Source organism: Oncorhynchus gorbuscha, linkage group LG13, assembly GCF_021184085.1.
Source record: "Oncorhynchus gorbuscha isolate QuinsamMale2020 ecotype Even-year linkage group LG13, OgorEven_v1.0, whole genome shotgun sequence".
Classification (NCBI taxonomy): domain Eukaryota; kingdom Metazoa; phylum Chordata; class Actinopteri; order Salmoniformes; family Salmonidae; genus Oncorhynchus; species Oncorhynchus gorbuscha.
Genome location: NC_060185.1, coordinates 46,398,679 through 46,419,324, shown reverse-complemented (window position 1 = coordinate 46,419,324; position 20,646 = coordinate 46,398,679). Strand labels below are relative to the sequence as shown.

At 43.5% G+C, this 20,646-nt stretch overlaps 2 protein-coding genes across 3 annotated transcripts; one reads left to right on the top strand and one right to left on the bottom strand.

Annotated features, from left to right (window-relative positions):
- Window positions 1–3,550: 3,550 nt before the first annotated feature.
- On the bottom strand, window positions 3,551–7,444 carry LOC123993016 (interferon regulatory factor 2-binding protein 1-like). Of its 2 annotated transcripts, none has more exons than XM_046294747.1 (2): window positions 4,675–7,444; window positions 3,551–4,471 (listed from the first exon to the last, which is right to left on the bottom strand). In XM_046294747.1, exon 1 carries the CDS (start codon window positions 6,564–6,566, stop codon window positions 4,695–4,697), a length of 1,872 nt encoding a protein of 623 aa, XP_046150703.1. In that variant the 5' UTR covers window positions 6,567–7,444; the 3' UTR covers window positions 3,551–4,471; window positions 4,675–4,694. The 2 variants fall into 2 exon arrangements, with proteins under 2 accessions (XP_046150703.1, XP_046150702.1); XM_046294746.1 differs by having other exon boundaries at window positions 3,551–4,474; window positions 4,675–7,443.
- On the top strand, window positions 6,483–8,670 carry LOC123993018 (DNA-directed RNA polymerase I subunit RPA34-like). The gene is made up of 3 exons (XM_046294748.1): window positions 6,483–7,207; window positions 7,396–7,531; window positions 7,752–8,670. Exons 1-3 carry the CDS (start codon window positions 7,132–7,134, stop codon window positions 8,494–8,496), a joined length of 957 nt encoding a protein of 318 aa, XP_046150704.1. The 5' UTR covers window positions 6,483–7,131; the 3' UTR covers window positions 8,497–8,670.
- The last annotated feature ends 11,976 nt before the right edge of the window (window positions 8,671–20,646 follow it).

Genomic DNA, 20,646 nt, shown 5'->3' with positions numbered 1-20,646 from the left:
GCCTGATTCAGAATACACATCTCGTTGTCAAGCGCAGACGGTGAAATCTGAATGTCAATGCATTTCTTAATTGACCATGAATAGAGCTGTAATGATGCGCATAGGTGGTCAACAGGATTAGTTGAGAAAAGCGTTAAGGAAATTACGCAGCAAGGAGACGTCGCGTTCAGCGCAAATACGTAGAAATGGCTTACTTCGGGACACTTTGTTTTTTTAAAATAATTGAATGAATGAAAAAGTATTTAAAAGTTTCAAAACAACAGAATCCGTTTATTCAGTCATCTTTTTTGATTTCACAGTAATATAAGCAGGACTATAACAAAAGCTTGATCTCGATCAGACCTAATGGTCTGAACACTTCCAACGACTTGCGCCTTCTTGCAAAACGTTGTCAGGTCGATTAACACATTCAATGGGATAACACATGGCTGTCTGTAATGATAGTAATTAAGCTTTATAGAACAATGCTTTCCTAACCAAGTATATACCTACGTGATTAAAGTATCTATAAGCAACACATTTTTAGCACTTATTTGAACAATTATATTCAGGCATGGCCCAAAATGTAATTATATTCAGGCATGGCCCAAAATGTAATTGAACTGTTCCCCATGGCCAAATACATATAGCTAAGCTCAATTGTCTTGAATCGAAGGCCAGCTATTTCGATAGATATAGATAACCCGTTCAAAAAATTGTTCTACAATATGGAGAGCTTTAGAGGAATATGTGGCGCGCGCTGAAACGCATTTGAGTAATGAGCAGAGAACTACTTCCTCATTAATCCATTACATTTACATTTAAGTCATTTAGCAGACGCTCTTATCCAGAGCGACTTACAAATTGGTGCATTCACCTTATGACATCCAGTGGGACAGTCACTTAACAATAGTGCATCTAAAACTTAGGGGGGGTGGGGTGAGAGGGATTACTTAACCTATCCTAGGTATTCCTTAAAGAGGTGGGGTTTCAGGTGTCTCCGGAAGGTGGTGATTGACTCCGCTGTCCTGGCGTCGTGAGGGAGTTTGTTCCACCATTGGGGGGCCAGGGCAGCGAACAGTTTTGACTGGGCTGAGCGGGAGCTGTACTTCCTCAGTGGTAATCCTTTGCCTTTAAATGGTCTATTCCCCCATCACAGATCCCTACATCTTCCTGCAGGTCGGCCGCTTCTAATGCCAATGTGACAGTAGATCGTTCATTAACACCTCAACGATTAGCTAACAATAGCTTTAATGAGTTGACACTAATAGAGGAAGCCAGAGATTTCAATATGCTTTCTAGTGGGGGGAGTTATGATTCGCCCTCTACCATATCTTGGTAGGCGGCGTTGTACAATTAGGCGTTGTACCTTTAAGCGTGTTTAAAGAACTGTATGCCTACAGTAAAATACATTGAGAAACAAATTACTACAACATCAGATAAAATAACACATTTATCTAAGTGAAATTATGGCCGATGTCAAATACGACGCCATCTAATTGATTAATCGGCAACTGTGCCATTTTCCTCCAATATAGACGACCGACTCGATTATTTATTTTTTAGTTCACAACACATCTCTAAAATCAAGATCTGCACAGGTTAAAGTGCGCCATCTACTGGACATAGCAAGACAATGACCATCGAGCGTTTCATTGCAACACAGTATAACACCGTGGTAGTATTTTTATTTTATTTATTTATGTACGCTTCAATTTTTTTGTCAATTACCTATAAGCTTCATGAGAAATAGCAAATAAAATGTGACATTTACATCCAATGAACAAAACAAATCACATGAAACGAAACGATATGAAACAAAAAGTTTATATAGAGTTGGAATACAAGCTTTACCCTTAAACTGTGTTGAGATAAGCAACTACAAAAACAACTCAACAGGAGGCCATGGCAGACAGGACCATAAAGGACCAGAATAATAGAAAGGGTGGCACAAGACAATCCTTACTAATTTAGTGGCCAAATACAAAAATGAATAGACTTATAGGGATTTTAAAAAGTGCTTTCAGACGGAGGATGCCATTAAAGGCACTTGAGGAAAGTTGCATGAACATAGTGTTTTTGTGGGAAATTCCTATGGGCTACATTTGAATTACAGTATCCTATTTTAGATAAGAAATAGGCCTAATTTTGGTACTAAATACACTTTCAGATACAGCTACTAGTGTACAATACGTATGTTTGTACAGTATACATTCATGCCCACGTGATTGGCAATGGCTTGATGCATTGTCCTCATTTAATTTCATATTACCACATGCACATGCTAGGGTATTGATTGGCACCAGCTTTGCAAATTGATCATTAAATTCATATTCATTTTGGTGACAAAACATAAAAAGGTTAAGGAAAACCTGACAGGGAAGTATTTTGATATACATGTATATATTATATTTGAGACAATTCAAAGAGTTAAGTTCATAGGTAAAAACAGAACATTAAATTGGGATAGTATAGAACTTATTAAAATAAAATAAATCCTATTTCATGAGGATCACGTGAAACAAACCTTGAATCTCAGTCCATATAGAAAACAACCTTTGACTTTACATGAATAGTAAATTCCTTTAATAAACACCACACTATTAGCTTAATCTACACCCTCTACCACTTCAGTTAACAGAACCTATAACTATCCTAACAATAACCATTTCACCCACTATTTCCCTGGCACATATTGAAACAATAAAGACATTTAACACATAAAGGATAAGATTAGGTTTGAAATGTACAGTGCCTACCAAAAGTCTACACCCCCTTGAACATTTTCCACATTTTGTTGCGTTACAAAGTGGGATTGAAATTGTCATTTTTCATCAACAATCTACACAAAATACTCCGTAATGTCAAAGTAGAAAGAAAAAAAATAAGATTCTTCAAGCTCTGTCAGGGTGTCAAGGTGTTGGGGATCATGGCTAGACAGCAATTTTCAAGTCTTGGCGTAGATTTTCAAGCAGACTTAAGTCAAAACTGCAACTTGGTCACATTCACTGTCTTCTTGGGAAGCAACTCCAGTGTGGATTTGGCTTTGTGTTGTAGGTTATTGTCTTTCTGAAAAGGTGAATTCCTCTCCCAGTGTCTGCTGTACAAGCAGACTGAAGCAGGTTTCCTCTAGGATTTTGCCCGTGCTTAGCTCCATCACATTTCAGTTTCTTCCTGAAAGCCTCCCCAGTCTTTGCCTGTGTCAAGCTTCTGAACTCATTTAGGCTTGCCTAAACAAAAAGGGTGAATACTTAGACAACGACTATATTTTAGTGATTTCTTTAAAAAAAAAAAAAAATGTTTAGACCCCCCTCCCCTTTACTTTGACATTAATGGTGTATTTTCTGTAGATCAATCACAATTTTTTTTTTTAATCTATCACAATCCTACGTCCTAACGCAGCAACATTTGAAAAAAGTACAAGGGTGCATAGATCATCTATAAGGCACTGTACATTTACTTCAGCATGAATCTTTGGTTTCGATGCACGTGTTTAGGCTACTCAGTGGTACACACCACAAGCTCCTTCTGTAGCTCAGTTGGTCATCAAAACTAGGGTAGATTGCCCGGGACCACCCATATAGAATGTATGCACACATGACTGTAAGATCGCTTTGGATAAAAGCGTCTGCTAAATGGCATATATTATTATTATTATTATATTACAAGCTGTATTGGTCTCAAAACTATAGATTGCACATCTATTACCGCGGAGCAAGATCGTCTTGCATTCGAACATTCAGTATAAAATAGAGAGGTATCCATCCCATTTCATACATGCTGGATAAAAGCGTCTTTGTTGGGCACTGTGAAAGCCATGTTACTGTATCGTCTAGCACTGAAAGCCACCGTTGCTCTCTTATAATATCGATGGCGCGACAGACGTCAACTGCTGCTAGTCGGAGGTTTCAACAAGGAGCAAACAATTCGCTCCGAGACAGTCAGTTTTTTTAACGTAAAGCGCAAATGTGGCGCAAAACAAAACACTTCTAGTCTGTATGTTGCTGCAACATGTAGTGAAGTCGTCCCTCTTTCACGTTGCCACTCAGAAATCTGTTAGAAAGATGTTCAATGAAACAACCCTAAAATCACCTAGAACCAGAGGCTAGATGAAGTTCATACTTCTCAACCATGGTCCACTGGTTTATAACTTCAGTGACTAATACTAGTGACCAATACTAATGTAAATAAGTTGATGTTTGAGGGACAAAGGGGTGAATTAGGTATTAGAGGTGAGCTGGGGCTGGGGGTATCGTCACCCCCCCTAACCAACAAGACAGTGAAGTGGTAGTGTAAGGCCTGCTCCATGCAGGTGGATGTGTATGATGATTGGCTGTGAGTTGGGGAGAACCTGGTGGATTTCCGTGGTGATTGGCTGCGAGGTGGGGAGAACCTGGCGGATTGCTGTGGTGATTGGCTGCGAGGTGGGGAGAACCTGTTGAGATTGTCGTTATCTGTCTGCAGGCTCCAGCTCCACACAGGCGTCAACAGCCTTCTGTCCAGACAGACATCACACAAACAAACAGATTAATAAATGGTAGGCTGACCATATTCGGTGACATATCATATATTATACTGTATCATAAAGCATAGGATGTATTACGGCCTAGCTACATAGAGAATACTTTGGCCTAAAGACTGACTCCAAGACAACAAACTCAATGGAAACCAAGGTGTAGTGAAATTGCATCTTACAGTCAGCTGTCCCAGAGGATTTAGGGGTCGCGCTCCTTCTTCACCTTGACATCTCCAGCCAGGATGGTAGCGATCTCTCCCTGCATGAAGGCCCAGGGCACGTTGGAGCCCACCAGGGGACACCGCTCTCCACTGGGGCAGAACACCTCGCTGCCGGCCCCCTGGCTACGGATGAAGTCTCTGGTGCAAGGGAAGCAGAACTTATGGGCCGCAACAGAGGGGCACTGGACAAAGTGAGTGTCTTCCAAGCGCTCGTGGCAAATGGTGCAGCAGAGAGGGGGACCAGAGGAGCTGGAGGGGTCCCCTGCTCCCTGGTCCGAGGCCCCAGCCAGGGGTAGAGCTGCTGTGGTGCCCCCTGTAGAGTTGCTGGCTCCCTGAGGTTCCCCATTCCTGGAGGCCAGGTGCCGCTGCTGCCCCGCAGGGCAGGCCGCCATGGGGCTGCTGCTGCTCTGCCTCACTGCCAAGGAGGAGTGGCCCAGGCCTCCACCACTACTGCTGCTGCTAGGGGCCTCTCTGGGTGACTCAGCCACGCTCATCAGTGCTGTGATGGGGGAGGGGTCGCTGCTGTGGGAATGGGAGGCCGAGCCCTCCTGGTGGGGAGGAGGCTGGCTAACGCTGGGGAAGGAGGAGGCAGCTAGGTGGATAGCCATTCCTGGGTACATCCCCATGGGCCAGTGCTGCCGGAGCTGCTCCTCTGTCGTCACTACCTCTCCACCCTGGGGCTCTGGGGAAGCCTTCCTCCGGCGCCCGCGGACTGGCGGAGCCGAGCGGGACATGTGACACAGCGCTGTGGGCAGCATGGAGCAGCTGGCGTCCAGGTAGGGCTGGGGGAGAACGTCAGGGCCGGGGGTGTCCTTAAAGGCCCTTACCGCATCACTCAGCAGCTCTGAGAGGAGTCGCCAGTCCCCCGCGCCATGCCTTTTCTCGTACTCCACATACTTTAGGCCCGAGTTGACCATCTTGCTCCCTGAGTCTCTCTGGCTGTCGTGGAACATCTGCTTGACCAGCGCCGCCAGGCTGGAGAACATGTTCCCCGAGCCACACGGGTACTCCGCAAAGATCTTCAGCTCAAAGTCCAGCGCCAGCTTGGCGTCGAAGGCCAAGATCCGTCCCACCAGGCTGTGGTCCTTCTTGAAGCGCACGTTGAAGGGGGTGCAGCCGGAGAGGGTGAGCAGGGCCCCTCGTACAGCCTTGGGTCGGCCGGCCCAGTCGTCTGCTCGGTTCCGTACACTCTCTGACAGCTCAGCCAGAGCCTCTGCGTTCCTCTGCTTCTCCCTCAGCTCCTTCTCAAACTCAGGGCTCAGGAAGGAGGCCACACCCATGCCCATGCTCAGCTGCCTCTTGGTGATCTCGTTCAGCATGGGGGCAGAGAGGGTGAGGGGGGCTCCCCCGACTCTGGCATTTAAACCAGGCACAGCTGCTAGCAACCCGTGTGGAGCCCCCACAAGGCCTTGTGTCATTAAATTGGGAGGAACGGTACCCCCCATGGGTCTTCTGGCGTTGTTAGGGCTCTGTCCACTGAGTTCTTGTTGTGGGCCCCCGTCATCTATTCTGTGCAGACCGTTGGGGATCCGTGCTGGGGCTCCGTAGTCCCCTCTTCCCCTTTCAAAGCGTTCAGGAAGTGGCCTGCAACCCTCCATAGGTCCATCTCTCCCACCTGGGCCATGTTTAGTGGGTTGGGGACACGGGGACCTGTCATCCTGCATAACATGAGTTATTTTCAACTGCCTTGCCGTCTCTATGAGAAATTCAATACGGTCCGTACCTTCATAATTCACACAGCCTCGGCAGACAGTCTCGCTAAAGTCCCAGATCATAGCCCATGGCATCTTAGGCAAATCGCAAAGGTAACAACACCACTGCCGCCTTGAATATGACTGGGGGGAGGACATATTTGATAGGCCCTTTTTATATCTTTCTTGCTTTCTGAGGTCCTGATTAAACAGATGCAACGTTAGCTTTCAATAGTTCACAAATAATCGCCGCGTCTGTTACTTCTCCAATACCTTAACAAATATGATACACTCTCTGTATTAAACACACATAAAAAGTTGTGTTTACTCCATTTCGGCCGCCCTGTGCACGTGAGTGTTCATACTAGAAGACTGTCTTTGCTGGAACTTACACAACGCCGTGCTAATGGTGCATTCTGGGATTTGTTGTTTTAGTTCCGGAGGGCCTTCGCGAGTATGCGCTTCGTGAACAGCATCAGTTGCGTCTAAAAAGCGAATTTTGATTGCACACAGACCATGGTTTATATTTTAACACTCTATGTAAAATAAGATATATTTACAAAAGGTACTGATATGCGCAGCCCAGATCATCGCGAACCGAGCTAGATTTAGTGTATCCAGGTCAAAGGTACTATATATTTTTTTGGAACAAAACATGTTGATGAAGGCATGCGCTTTTAGTTAGACTAATTTCAATTTAGTCATTTATCAGTACTCCGAGATCATGCCAAATGAGGTATCTTCACCAAGCGATGATTCAAGTGACACGGAGGAGGTTCCGCAAAAACGGAGAAAGCAGGGTAAGTTATTTTCTAGCTAACTTAGCTAATGTTAGCCACTCCAATCAACCCCATCAAAGCTGACTGCCAGATATCTAGTAAATCCTGTTAGGAATCAAAAGTGAAATGCTGTAATGGCAGACACACACAGAGTATGTTCACTTAGCTATCTATCTAGCGAATAACAATACCTATGTCTCAACCCTCAGCTTCAAGGTATCAGTGTCCAGCTGATTTTGTGGCATTTACCCACAAACCCTGTGCCAGTACCCTCATCGAAAGGCTTCGTGATGACAACACAGAATTATGGCTAATCAAAGCTCCCAGCGGTTTCAACCCGGACAGGTAGGCAACCCCTCTTTCCATTTATTTGAATTATCTTGGAAGAGGCATGATTCACTTCTAATAACAGACAGGGAAATATCTAACAAAGTCCTCAGCATTTCTGTGTCTGTTATTAGAAGTGAGTCACTGTCCACTTCCATTGCTTTACACCCACATTGTCTACATCTGGTGTGCCTCTTAGCACACTGTCTGACTGTCATCTCTCTCTCCTCCCTCCCAGTTTCAGCAGTCTGAAGATGCCTCTGTCTGGGGTGCAGACCATGCAGGCCCCTGTCCAGCAGGCGCGGGGCAGTGGTGGGAATTCCTGGCAGATCTATAGCGTGCTGGGTGGGCCCTCTGGTGCCGCGGACCTCCACCTCCTCACCAGCCACCGCCAGAAGCTCGACTCGGTGGTCTGTGCCCCGACCTTCAGCGGCCTCCTCAACATCTGTGAGAGCTACGGCGACTGCAGCACCAACCAGACCACCATAGCCATCCCAGCCACCCCGGCCCCCACAGTGCCCCCGGGGCTCCGCCTGCGCTTCCAGCCTTTCGGAAGCAGGACCCCAACCCTCTCCAGAGTGATGGAGGATACACTGGATACTCCGCTGCCGTCTTCACCAGAGACGCCTCTCAGGGTCACACTGGACCCGGGGGAGGAGAGGAAGAGCAAGAAGAAAAAGAAGAGGAAAGACAAACTTATAAAGACTGAGGAGGAGGAGGTGGTCAGGGTGAAGCAGGAGCTGCTACACATGAGCCCAGAGGAGTCCTATGAACTTCCTGGGCAGGAAGCTGAACTCTTAGAGGAGAAGAGGAGGAAGAAGAAGAAGAAAAAGAAGGATAAGGACAGAGGTGAGGCAGAGGGTACTGTAGATTCGTCTTTTAATGTAATTAAACAAGAGGTGGAAGTAAAGGTTGAACCAATGGACAGTTCCTATGGTGACATTGAAGATTCTGGAAAAAAGAAAAAGATAAAGAAAAACTAGCATGACGATGACGAGTCTGTTGTTTTTACCGTCATCTGGTTTTGTGAAGTTATGCTATGATATAATTGTATTATTCAATTAGGCACTTCAACAAATAATTATTATGCTACTGTACTGTCATTTTGTTTTTTTGGGGGAAATGTTATTGTCTAATAAAACCTAGACAGTAACACATAACAGTCTTCAGACATGTGCCCCTTTATTCACACTGAACAAAAATATAAACGCAACATGTAAAGCGTTTGTCCCATGTTTCATGAGCTGAAATAAAAGATCCCTGACATTTTCCATACAAGTATGGAATATCAAGAAGCTGATTAAACAGCATTATCATTACACAGGTGCAGCTTGTGCTGGGGACAATAAAAGGCCTCTCAAATGTGCAGTTTCGTCACACAACACAATGCCACAGACTTCTCAAGTATTGCGTGAGTGTGCAATTGGCATGCTGACTGCTGGAATTTAATGTTCACGTCTACCAAAAGCTGCTTTCAAAGCTGATTTAGAGAATTTGGCATCACGTCCAACCAGCCTCAACCGCAGACCACGTGTAACCACCCCAGCCCAGGACCTCAACATCCGGCATTTTCACCCGAGGAATCGTCTGCTTCTTTTCTGTTGAATGTTACTTGAAGAACTGAATACCATGAAAATACTGTACCTATTAATGCTTGAGGGAGAAGTGTTCAGCATAAATGGCTATCAAATGTAAATGAATGTGTAGATAATTGATTGCTGTAGATGAAACTGGGTTTGCACAACTGAAGAATTTCTGCACAAACTGTCAGAAACCGTCTCAGAGAAGCTCAACAGTATGCTCGTCATCCTCACCAGGGTCTTGACCTGACTGCAGTTAAACGTCGTAACTGACTTCAGTGGGAAAATGCTCACCTTCGATGGCCACTTTCACACTGGAGAAGTGCTCTTTACGGATGAATCATGGTTTCAACTGTACCGGGCAGATGGCAGGCAGCGTGTGTGGGTGAGCGGTTTTCACGTTGTAAACAGAGTGCCCCATGGTGGCGGTGGGGTTATGGTTTGGGCTGGTATAAGCTACAGACAACGAACATAATTGCCTTTTATCAATGGCAATTTGAATGCACAGAGATGCCGTGACCAGATCCTGAGGCCTACTGTCGTGCCATTATTCCGCTGCCATTGCCTCATGTTTCAACATGATAATGCCCAGCCCCAAGTCACAAGGGGCTGTACTCAATTCCTGGAAGCTGAAAATGTCCCAGTTCTTCCATGGCCTGCATACTCACCAGACATGTTACCCATTGGGTATGTTTGGTATGCTCTGGTTCCGCCAATATCCACCATCTTCGCCCAGCCATTGAGGAAAAGTGGGACAACATTCCACAGGCTACAATTAACAGCCTGGTCAACTCTATGCAAAGGAGATGTATCACACTGCATGAGGCAAATGGTGGGCACACCTGATACTGACTGGTTTTCTGATCCACACCCACTACCTTTTGTTTTAAGGTGTCTGTGATCAACAGGTGCATATCTGTATTCCCAGTCATGTGAAATCCATAGATTAGGGCCTAATGAATTAATTTCAATTGACTGATTTCTTTATATGAACTGTAATTCAGTAAAATCTTTGACATTTTTGCGTGTTGCGTTGATATTTTTGTTCGTTGTAGTTAATTTACCCTCAATGTTGCCATTAACTATTGATTCTGCTGCAGTCCTGCAGTACTCTTGCTCCACAGGCAGATGGTGCTGTGGTTCTTCTTTCGTCACCGGCCACAGATGCGGTCGGTTGCCTCTCAGCCTGCTCTTACTCTGCACTGGAGTATGGTCATGTTTTCTAATGAGTTCAGAGACACCTCTGGTGCTATCCAACTCGATGTCTGTACTTTCCTCCCACTACACCACCCCCTGCATGTATGCCTCACTTACTCGCTGCAAGTCTGTGGTAGTGTCGCATTTCCTTCTTTTTTTTTACTGTATTTTTTTTTTACTGTATATTTGAAAGTTGCGTTTGGGTTTGTGAGTGAATTATGAGCCGTGAACAAAATAACGTTGAATAGGCTACATGTTCAATTCAATTATTCGTATAAAAGGTTATGTAATTGTTAAAATATATATATATATATTATTTTGTACATGAATAATATTTTTTTAAACTTGCATGGAAGTTCTGGTCTTCAGAATTCTTTCTTGGTTCTTGATGCTCAGAGAGTATCTCAAAGACAACAGCTGCTATTTTATAACTGTGGTATGGAGGGCATAGAACTTTGATGTTGGATCAAACCTTATGCGAGATGTCTATGTATTCTCACAGATACGTGCAATGTGTGTGTGTTTGGGATCTGCTTCAGGTATGGTGTTGCAGATAACCTGGCTCCTAGCTAGTGGGTTACACAACAGGTAAACAGCAGAACATTGACTCCTGTTCTGTGGGTGTCTCCTACACACAACGCTACTCACCTTTGCTGTCTCACAGGCTCACACGTTTCACCATGGCTGGTTATTTGTCCGTTTCCATTTGACCCGCTTGAGAGCAGTCGAATGTCCTCCAGCAAGAAACCAAGATGGACACTATCATTCTGGTGCCTGTGTCTTCCTCCACATTGTGCACACGGTCATTATTGTTCAGTGGATTAGCCATAGGGTCACCAGGCCAAGTCACAGCTGGGACAATGAGGCTCTGAAGTGAAGCACCTGGATGTGAAACAGAAATCTAGTCGAACTCTTATGTTCTCGTCTATCTCTATGCGTTGATGTATTGTTTAATGGGGATAGATCTGCTATAGGCGCAGCAGGTTGCTTGAACAGTAAGTGCCGTCTGGCAAAGCAGATGAATAATTGAATGCAGTCTGAAGTTTAGATACAACGTGTCCAGACTACAGAGCAGGATTGGGCCCTGCGTGCCCCAACCGATGCAAATTTGGGGGGAGGGAGAGGGGAGCAACTTGTGGGGGTAATGCATTGGAGAACCAATCTCGCCTGCTGTACCCACCCACTCCTTCTCTTCCCCCCCCTTCCCTCCTCCCTCCCCATCACTGCAGCGATTCCCTCTCCCCCATCTCCCCCTGTACTGCTCTCCTTTTCAACCAGCGCGCTCCAGCTAGCCTGCTGCAATGTGATGGTTTCCATGGCAACACAGTCCTGCCAAGGACCATGGTGCTCTGCTCTGTGGCGATGGAGAGAGAAAGAGAGAGAGGGATTGGGCTCATCAATGTATTATATGTGAGCTCCACCACTTCGGGCATGCTAAGATTGCTGTCTCAGAAAGCTGCAGTTCCCCCTCTGCTTTCCTCTCTGTCCTTTTCTTTGCAAGCCCATAACACTCAGCGTTTTGACGGCGATTAAACTGCATGGATCGATGCAGAGAGAAATGGTCCATCGGTTTAAGGATGACAGTGAAATTGGTCTGTGTTAAACGCAATGAGAATTGGTCTTGCGTTCGTTCTGGCGTTGTCTGCCCTTTGATGAATAAGTGCCTCCCTGACATTGCTTTGGCTGCAGGAGAGCGCCTCCAAAACAAGTCTTACCACACCAGCAACTTCATTGCATACTAATGCCTTAACATGACGCACACTCAGCCCTCCCATTCATAGAGCAGAAATATGTCATTGAACGAATAGGCTAAGGCCGCCTCTGCAATATAGAAGAAACACAATACAGAAGTACTGATGCGTAATATTTGAAAGTGTTGAATGCACACTGTCTTCTGAATTAAAAGACGTTCTGTCAATGGAGACAAACCTTGTACCGTTGATCAGGTGTACGAGGGTTTGGGAAGCTGTCGCTGATGATGTTCGGGGTCTTTCTCGTCTCCTGGGCTTCATGTTGATTTGAACGGGCTCCTCTTGTCTGCTTCTTTTCTGTTGAATGTTACTTGAAGAACTGAATACCATGAAAATACTGTACCTATTAATGCTTGAGGGAAAAGTGTTCAGCATAAATGGCTATCAAATGTAAAATGAATGTGTAGATAATCGATCGCTGTAGATAAAGTGATTGAAAAAAAAAAAGTATTTCGATTTGATTAGCCATTCAAATGAACAAACCTTCAATGGGGGATGGTCTGCACTGAGGAAAATCTGTTGCCATGCACTAACAGACAAGTCAAATCAGATGTACGCTGTGAAAGCAGCCCGAGCTGTCTTTGCAGCCAGTCTCCATGACAACCTCAATGCTATTTCCCTCATTGTTGCCTTGGACTAGCGTTAGATATGCTGAAAGCACTTCTTGGACCCTAATTCCTAAAAGCCTGGAAGTCCTTCTTTGGGGCTTGCATGTATTCATAGTCATCGGGGGCTTGCATGTATTCATAGTTGTCATTCCCAGGTGGCAGTGTAGACTTCTTGAGGAACTAGACAGCAGAGAGAGACAGCAGTCCCCTCGGGGAGAGACAAGTCCTTGCTTTGACCTTCACAGTGGCAGGGAAGAAAGCAGTGATCAGTTCATACATCCCCGTACACTGGAGACTAAAGACACCTAAAAATCAACCTTGTTGTTGTTGTCTGCATGCTGTACAGTGCCACTACACACTGTGACATTAGCCATTTGATACTGCAGAACATTCACTCCTTCAATCCAACATATGAACTATTTCCATATCGGCGCCATCTAAACATTTGTCACTTGAGTTTGCTCATATGTAAAGTACGGAATGGAATGTGTATATGTATTATACACCTTAAGACACATACTGGCATAAAATATACATAATATTGGTGGGATGTTATTAAAACATTCAGTAAATATTGAATATGGGCAGTATTGTGGGTTACTTTTGTTCAAGAATGACTACGTTGACTTGAATTCAATGAAATATACCACATAACTACAGTCCATTGTTACCGTAATTCCTCCTGTATTCAGAGTGGACGGCACAGCTGGACAAGCTGTGCAGGTTAAGTGCTTTGCTCAAGGGCAGAGCAGCACTTTCTTCCCCTGGGACTTCACATGGAACAGATGACACCATACCGTAGTCCGTAAGAGTGCACCAACTCACTGTCTCTAATGCAGTCTGACATTGGCATCATTTGCGATCTTTCAAGACGTCATAACATCTCATTTAACAGAAGGAATCAAACCTACATTGTTAGCAACAATGTGTACAATACTATTTAATTTATCACGTCATATACAGCCCTAAAAAATGTTGTAATTCAACCTAGTATGAAGGTTCAATGTGTTTTTAGCAGCGTAGCTAATTCAACCTTGTATACATTGTCATACCAGCTCAGTGTGTTTTAGTGGCGGATGAGGTTTGTTTGTGTTTGTTGTTGACAGTTTTGTCTCTTTGTGTGGCCTGGGGGACCGTTGTCAGAGGCCAGGTTTCAGGGGCCAGGGCGCATGATGAGGAGCACGTAACCTGTCGAGGAGGGCCACCACTGCCCCTGCCATCCCTGCTGTGCACCCATCTGCCGCTGGGCAGCAATACGCCCACATGGTTCCGTCTGTCTAGTAGCTCACCCCACACCCGCGTGCATATCTTCACCCACCGTCTCCATGATGTTTTAGGGGTGAACTAGATAAATGGGGAAGTGGAAGAGGAAAATGGGTCACGGGTGCTTTACATACCTCCTCCATGTGTATGGTTTAACCTTCAAGTGCTTGCTGCTGTCGCTGCAACGGTGGACGGGCATTTTATATGACTCAAAGTGGAAACCCTAGAGTGGGATCCACTGACAAATATGACAGAGGCGTTTTCCTCCAGCCATGTTCAGTATTACAGTATGCATGAAGCTTGAACCAGACGTTTTGGTTCAGAATAGTATCACATTTGAATTAAGTGGGTCAAGATTGCAGCAGGCTAACTTTTTCCCTTAGATAATCACTGATTAGTCGTGGATATTAACATATTAGTGGACCTACAATCAGAGAGTACTCCATACATTTTAGTATGATAGTAGCAGAAATGTATCTAGGCTGAAACTGGACTTTCTCACATGATGAGTTCTCAGAAAGCAGACGCCATAATCTGAGTTATGTAAAACAGGATTATGTCTACCGCAAGTATTGCATAAATAACCCTGTCATTCTAAATTCCCTCTGTGATGTTCATCCATTATTTTGTATCCCTGGGCAATACACAGGTGACCCTTCATTCCTCAGCCTTAAAAGTCAGTTCAGTTTAGAATTGATCTATTTTCTATAAGTGATTTTGCTTCCAGATGTCAATTATCTAACCATTATGTTTTGTCGTGGTCTCCGGGGGGGGGGAATAAATAGCAGCCGTTTAATTTTCCTGCCCACTTTAACTGATTTGATTCGTCTGACTTATTGAATGGCCATAAAACCTATAATAACTTGGATGGGTTCAATCTAAAGGGCTAGTATTATTTGTGTCCTACTTAATATATCTAGTCTATGACCTCCCCCAGTTGAATAATATCTTACCTCATGTACTTTATTCAACCTTTACCTTCTTGTCCCTGTGTGCCTGCTCAAGTTAAAGTAGCAGCTCCTTACCGATCAGCCTATGGAGAAAAATCCACACAACTGCCTCAGTCTGTCTCAAACTGGGCCAAGTCATTTTGAGCTCCCCTGGCTTCTCCCTAATGGTTCATTGGCATGCTGCAGAATCTTCCATCAGTGTCATGCCAGGGCTCCTTAGAAAGGTAAAATACGTTTGTGTTTCTGGAGGCCCGAAAAAAGACTAATGTGTGCCTCTAGGGTTAAAGAGATCCTTGGAAAGTCCCCGGGTGGCAGGTGTACAGTGTACGTCTGTAGCAGGACATGAAGCCAGACGTCAGGTGATGGAAGAGTGGTCGTTTGGTGTCGGAAGGAATTTGAATTTCACCATGCAGTCTATATCGAACAGTGTAGAGTACCTAATAGTACCCTGTAGTCTCTGTGATCGATTAGCAAGCCCTGGCTGGAACTCATTATCCTAAGAAAATGGGTGAGTCAGTGTGCATCTAATATTCCTGACTGCTTTGATTTGTAATTGTTCAAATTAGCTGTATAACACAAATTGCTGGAACAATGACTATACATGGTACAGCTATGGTTGATAATCTATTATGTGAGCATTTATAAAGTACAGTATATGCCACTCCCTTTGGGTAATTTAAATGAAACAAAGTATCGTATACATAGACAGTTCAGGACCGTACAAACATTAAGATACCAAAGCTATTGAAAGGACTGAAATGAATGATGCCATTGTTGCTTCCCTCTATGAAACGTTTGTTTCGTGCTAATTACCTGATGTCATTACAGAGTGTTCCTTTGTCCATTGGTATCATAGTGGTTCAGATTTCCTGCAGGTACTTACATGCCAAATAATTTCAGATGGGCTCATTAATAAAACACACACACACACACACAGAGTACCATCGGTTGGAAAATGATATGCACCCAAAAAAACATTCTCTTTATGCTAATCCACTTTCAATCGACCCAGGCTCAGAATTCTATTGGTATGCTGTATGTGCTGTCGCCCACTCTATTTCCCTGTAGGATCATGTTGATACTAACCACACAGAGACAGTTCACACATAGGATACTGGAATAATACAGCAGGCACTGCTTAGGCTTCCCTTATATACTGTAGAAAATGTATTTATTAAAGCATATGCTCGAGAACTGAAAAACAACAACTGCAAGATTGCAGAACATATCTTGTACCATAAAATTGATAAAGGAATCACTGTACACGCCACAGTGTTTTAAAATCACAGCTTTTGCATCGCAATTTAAATGTATTTATTCTCATTTGTATTTATGCACATAATAATCAAACATTCGTGACATTTCAAATACTTTTTTGGAATAGTTAAGAATGAAATGTGTTTCTTATTTTAAAACTTAATCTGTGATGTTGGTTAGAAATATCACAACAGCAACAAATAAAAACACACAAAAACGTACAATCATTGTTCAGTATTTTGCTTATCTGCCTGGCATAAATTATTCAATCAATTTGATTTAAAGATAATTATCAACCAGATGGAATACATTTTGGTCTGTGGAATAAAGGCTCTGAAATATAATCTACAAACTGGCCGTGAAGCAAAGTACCATCATTATAAAATCATTGGCTACACCTGTCCTTACATAGGCCCGTCTCATACCAATGCAACTACCTGTGGAACGGCCTATTACACTGTAACAGGCTAGTAAGTTCAATGTCTATGTAATGTAAAGTGTTGCCAAAGGACAATAGCCAGTTTCCACTTGAGTTACTTAGGATAATTTTAACATTGTTGCTAGTCAAAGATGGACAGCTCTTGTACCAGTACAGATGGCACGTTTTAGTGAGAAAGGTCCGTTGAGGTTTTCTCCAACCTTGGGGTTTGTTGTAGCTCAGTGGTTTGAAGTTTATTTCCAGGCCCAGGAATTTGATATCACTTTTATGATGAATATTTGTTAAATGCATAGAAGGTACACGCAAATGGAAGACAGCAACAACTGAATGCTGAAAGACAAGTGGTAAATTAGTTTCAAGATTTCAGCCTTGTGACAGTCTACAAATGTGTATCTTCCTTCAATCAAAGACAACGCATTAGTTTCCTAGACAAACATGCAATAAGTAGATGAAAACATTCAAGAGATAACCCAAACATTGACCTGAGTCCCTGTAAAATTGCCAAAATTCTGGTATAACTGTTAGAACACAAACTTGGTCTTCCACAGGCAGTCGAAATACAAATACCATTCTGTTTGTCAAAAATATACATTCCAATTTCAGATTTAATTAAATGACAAATAATCTCCTTTATCAGCCACTTTCAAATCTGATGTCGTCTAGAATTGAAAATGTTTCTTCCCTAATTTTGATACAAAATATTGCATTCAAAAATACATTTATCTATTGATTCAAGCAGAAGGAAGGGTGACATTGTCATTAATATAAACACAGGATAAAAGTACTCCCTAATTTAAAGTCAATCAAATGTCTATGTACCTATGCTAATTCTTAGTCAGAATTTTCTCTGCAATTCTTGGTCAGAACTTTCTCTTAACTCTTGGTCAAAACATCTCGTAAGGGAACAAATCTCAAACATTGGCTGTTACGACACATTATTATTCATATCCTCTGTATCAACCCGTGCCTGGAATAGCCAAGCACAAGAGAATATAAATGAGCTTCCATGGATTTCAATTAGGCAGTATAGCACTGTGATTTGCCAAGGATGAAGTGCTTGTGTGTTCTATCAATTCAAAACATATGTTGTTTATTCTGGCAAATGCACAGCCCCCTTACCAGCGACCTAGGTAACAGCGCAGTAGGGTGCGAGTGGACATGGGTGTGATGTTGCAGACAGAAATCTGAACAGTTACATACAGTAGGTATGGTGGCGTGAGTAATGCTACTCTACTGTAGCCACAGGCAAAGCAGGTTTGATTTACAATCTGATTGTGCAAAACGCAGGTTCATAATAATTATTAGCAACCCCCCACCCCCGCATTTGTATCTATGGCACATTATAAATCGCTATCATCTTATCTATGAGGGGGATTATCTATATTTTATCCTGTGGACCCCATAGGGTCAAGTCCTGACTGGTTTGTTATTATGATATTATCCATTGGAGTTGATTTTGATGGCCTTGTTCTTAGGTGAGGGTGCAACTAGGTGCACAATCTAGTCGCTCCAGCCTCAAGCATACTATATTAGGGCAAACTCTTTGTCTCTCACTCTCTGTCCTCTGGAACTGAGTAGGATGTTAACCAACACTAGCATCAGCTGAGAAGCAGTGAGGAGAAGCGCCGAGCTCTCAGCAACAAGATGCTGTACGAAAGCAACAAGGCATTATGTCTATCCTACCTCTCCTATCCAACTTCCGAACAGGACGAGGGAATTCCATGGGACAGCTGGTCTGGGATTTACAGGGATTCTTGGGCTTCAGATGAACAAGGGAATGGAAAAAGAGCAGCAAGGAGAAGGAAAATCAATACCGCCTCAGGCAGGAGAGATGCACAATTAACAGGATTGGCTGCATTGGCAAAGATGAAGCACAAGCTACCACCACTCCAGTCCCACTGGCAGGAGAGATAGATGGGAGGTATGTGGAGGGGCCTAATCTGTCATTGTAGCGGCTTCACCAGATGCCCAGAGGTTTTCACGTAAAAACACAAGCCACAAATGGGGCTTGCAGAGTTTGAGTGGTATTCCGTAGAGTGAATAATACAATGCAAACACACCCTTTAAAGGGATAGTTTACCCAAACTCCAAAAATTCCATATTGGTTTCCTTACCTTGTAAGCAGTCTATGGACAGCAATCCATGCTTTGGCACTGTTTCCACATGCTAAGGTTTTTGAATTTGTGGCATTAAATCAAGTCATGTGTCCGATATTAGCATTCTTTGCGCATCATTTTCGAAACATATGTGACTTTGTCGAGCTTCACAATCAGTTTTAGATACGTTGGATGATTTGGACATAATGCGTGAAAAATGCTAATATCGGTCCCATGACTGTAATGGGATTTGTACCACAAATGCTAAAATGTAAAACACGGATTGCTGTCATCCTTTGCCTGTAGACTGCTTATAGGGTAACTAAACCAAGATGTCATTTTGTTATTTGGGGTGACTATCCCATTAACATTCAGTTATTCTCCATTAATCTCATGACTTACCTCCTTTCAGTTCATTGAAGTTCTGGTATGACTACAAAGCTATCAAGGAGACAAAACAAACACATCTACAGTAGCGCCTAACGAAAGGCACGTCAAAGTTCTGACTTTGCTCTACCACATAGCTCAGGGGCTCATTACGAACGTTGGGAGGTGTGTGCAGTAAACCATAAATTCGGCTGCATTCTGAACCTTGGAGGTACTTCTTTTAGATAATTGGAGTTTTTTCGAGACAGGTTTGGTTTTCAGACCATCCTGTGAATATTGATATGCCTGGAGACTCTGCTGTGCTGCAGGTCAATAAAGCAATAGCCAATGCATGGAGAGGTCTAAGCCCATTAGCCAGAAGTTGCTTGGATCTGCCTAAATCCGCCGGTCCGGATAGGTTGGTTGTGGAGACATGGTGAATGTGGGGGTGGTGTTTGCTGGTTGGATGAACTGGTTGGTGCACAGTGATAGTGGGAGGATGAGAATGTCAAAGAGCAACATCTTGATTGTGTCACTTCTAATGTGTTGGGTGTACTGGATGAGGTGAGAGGAGTCCCAACCCTTCCGATTGTTTCATAACCTCTTGATTGCTATGCTGCAACCCTCCTGATTTCCCGATGCCCGTTTCTGCAAAAACATGTGCATGTCCAACATTGTCCTTCATGTCCTCCTTATATACCTAAATCCTCTTGAAATATACTTTCTGCCTGGGGTAAACGTGTGTTTGTGAAACACCACAATATCAGGTGCACATTGTATTACATGAGTAGGGGTGTTTAACTTACCTCTTTTGGGGTTTGATTATAGTAATAACTGTATTCGGTCCAATATCAACTGATTTCCAAGCACCTCTTTGAGTATTAACGTGGTAAACCAATGTGTGGGCCTTGATGAATTAATTAGTAAGACTAATGTCTACCTGACAATTAGCTTCAATGGTTTATTTGACCCATTATTACCATGTACAAATGAACAAAACCTTTACAACATTTTGGCATTCATTGGTCCAAAACCTCTCCTCATGGTGACATTAACACGGACACCGACGTTTGTTTTATTATTAGCGTCTAAATGTTGCACGAATTTGACAATGTACCATCCATTCTAACAGTTCAAAAAAATATATTTTCATTGCAAAAAAATAGTACCATGCAATGACTCATAATTACATTATCTCATGTCATAGAAATTGTCGTTGAAATGTCATCATTTAGCAATACGGAATTTGTTTTTGTCCTACACATTCTTTTTCAACAGCGTTGGTCTCATTTAGGTTGTAAACAATACAGTATGTGCACGCTCCTCTAAGTAGGTGCACATCATCCCTCAGAATAATTGCTAAGCAACCATTACATGAACATGGAAATCATCGTCGTCTTTGGGCTCCATAGAAATCATTAGGGCAGAATAAAGTGGGACAACCGCAGAATGCGGGATATAAAGGTAGATCAAGGAGACACCCTGAGCATCACTATTTCTCTCTATCCTCTTGTTTTGAGACAAATGGTTTTCTGATGGGCCTGGCCCCGGCAGCTAGAGAGGATGGTTGAGTATCATGTGGGAAGCAGGTTGACTGGCAACGCGCTCCTTTTGGAAACATGGAGG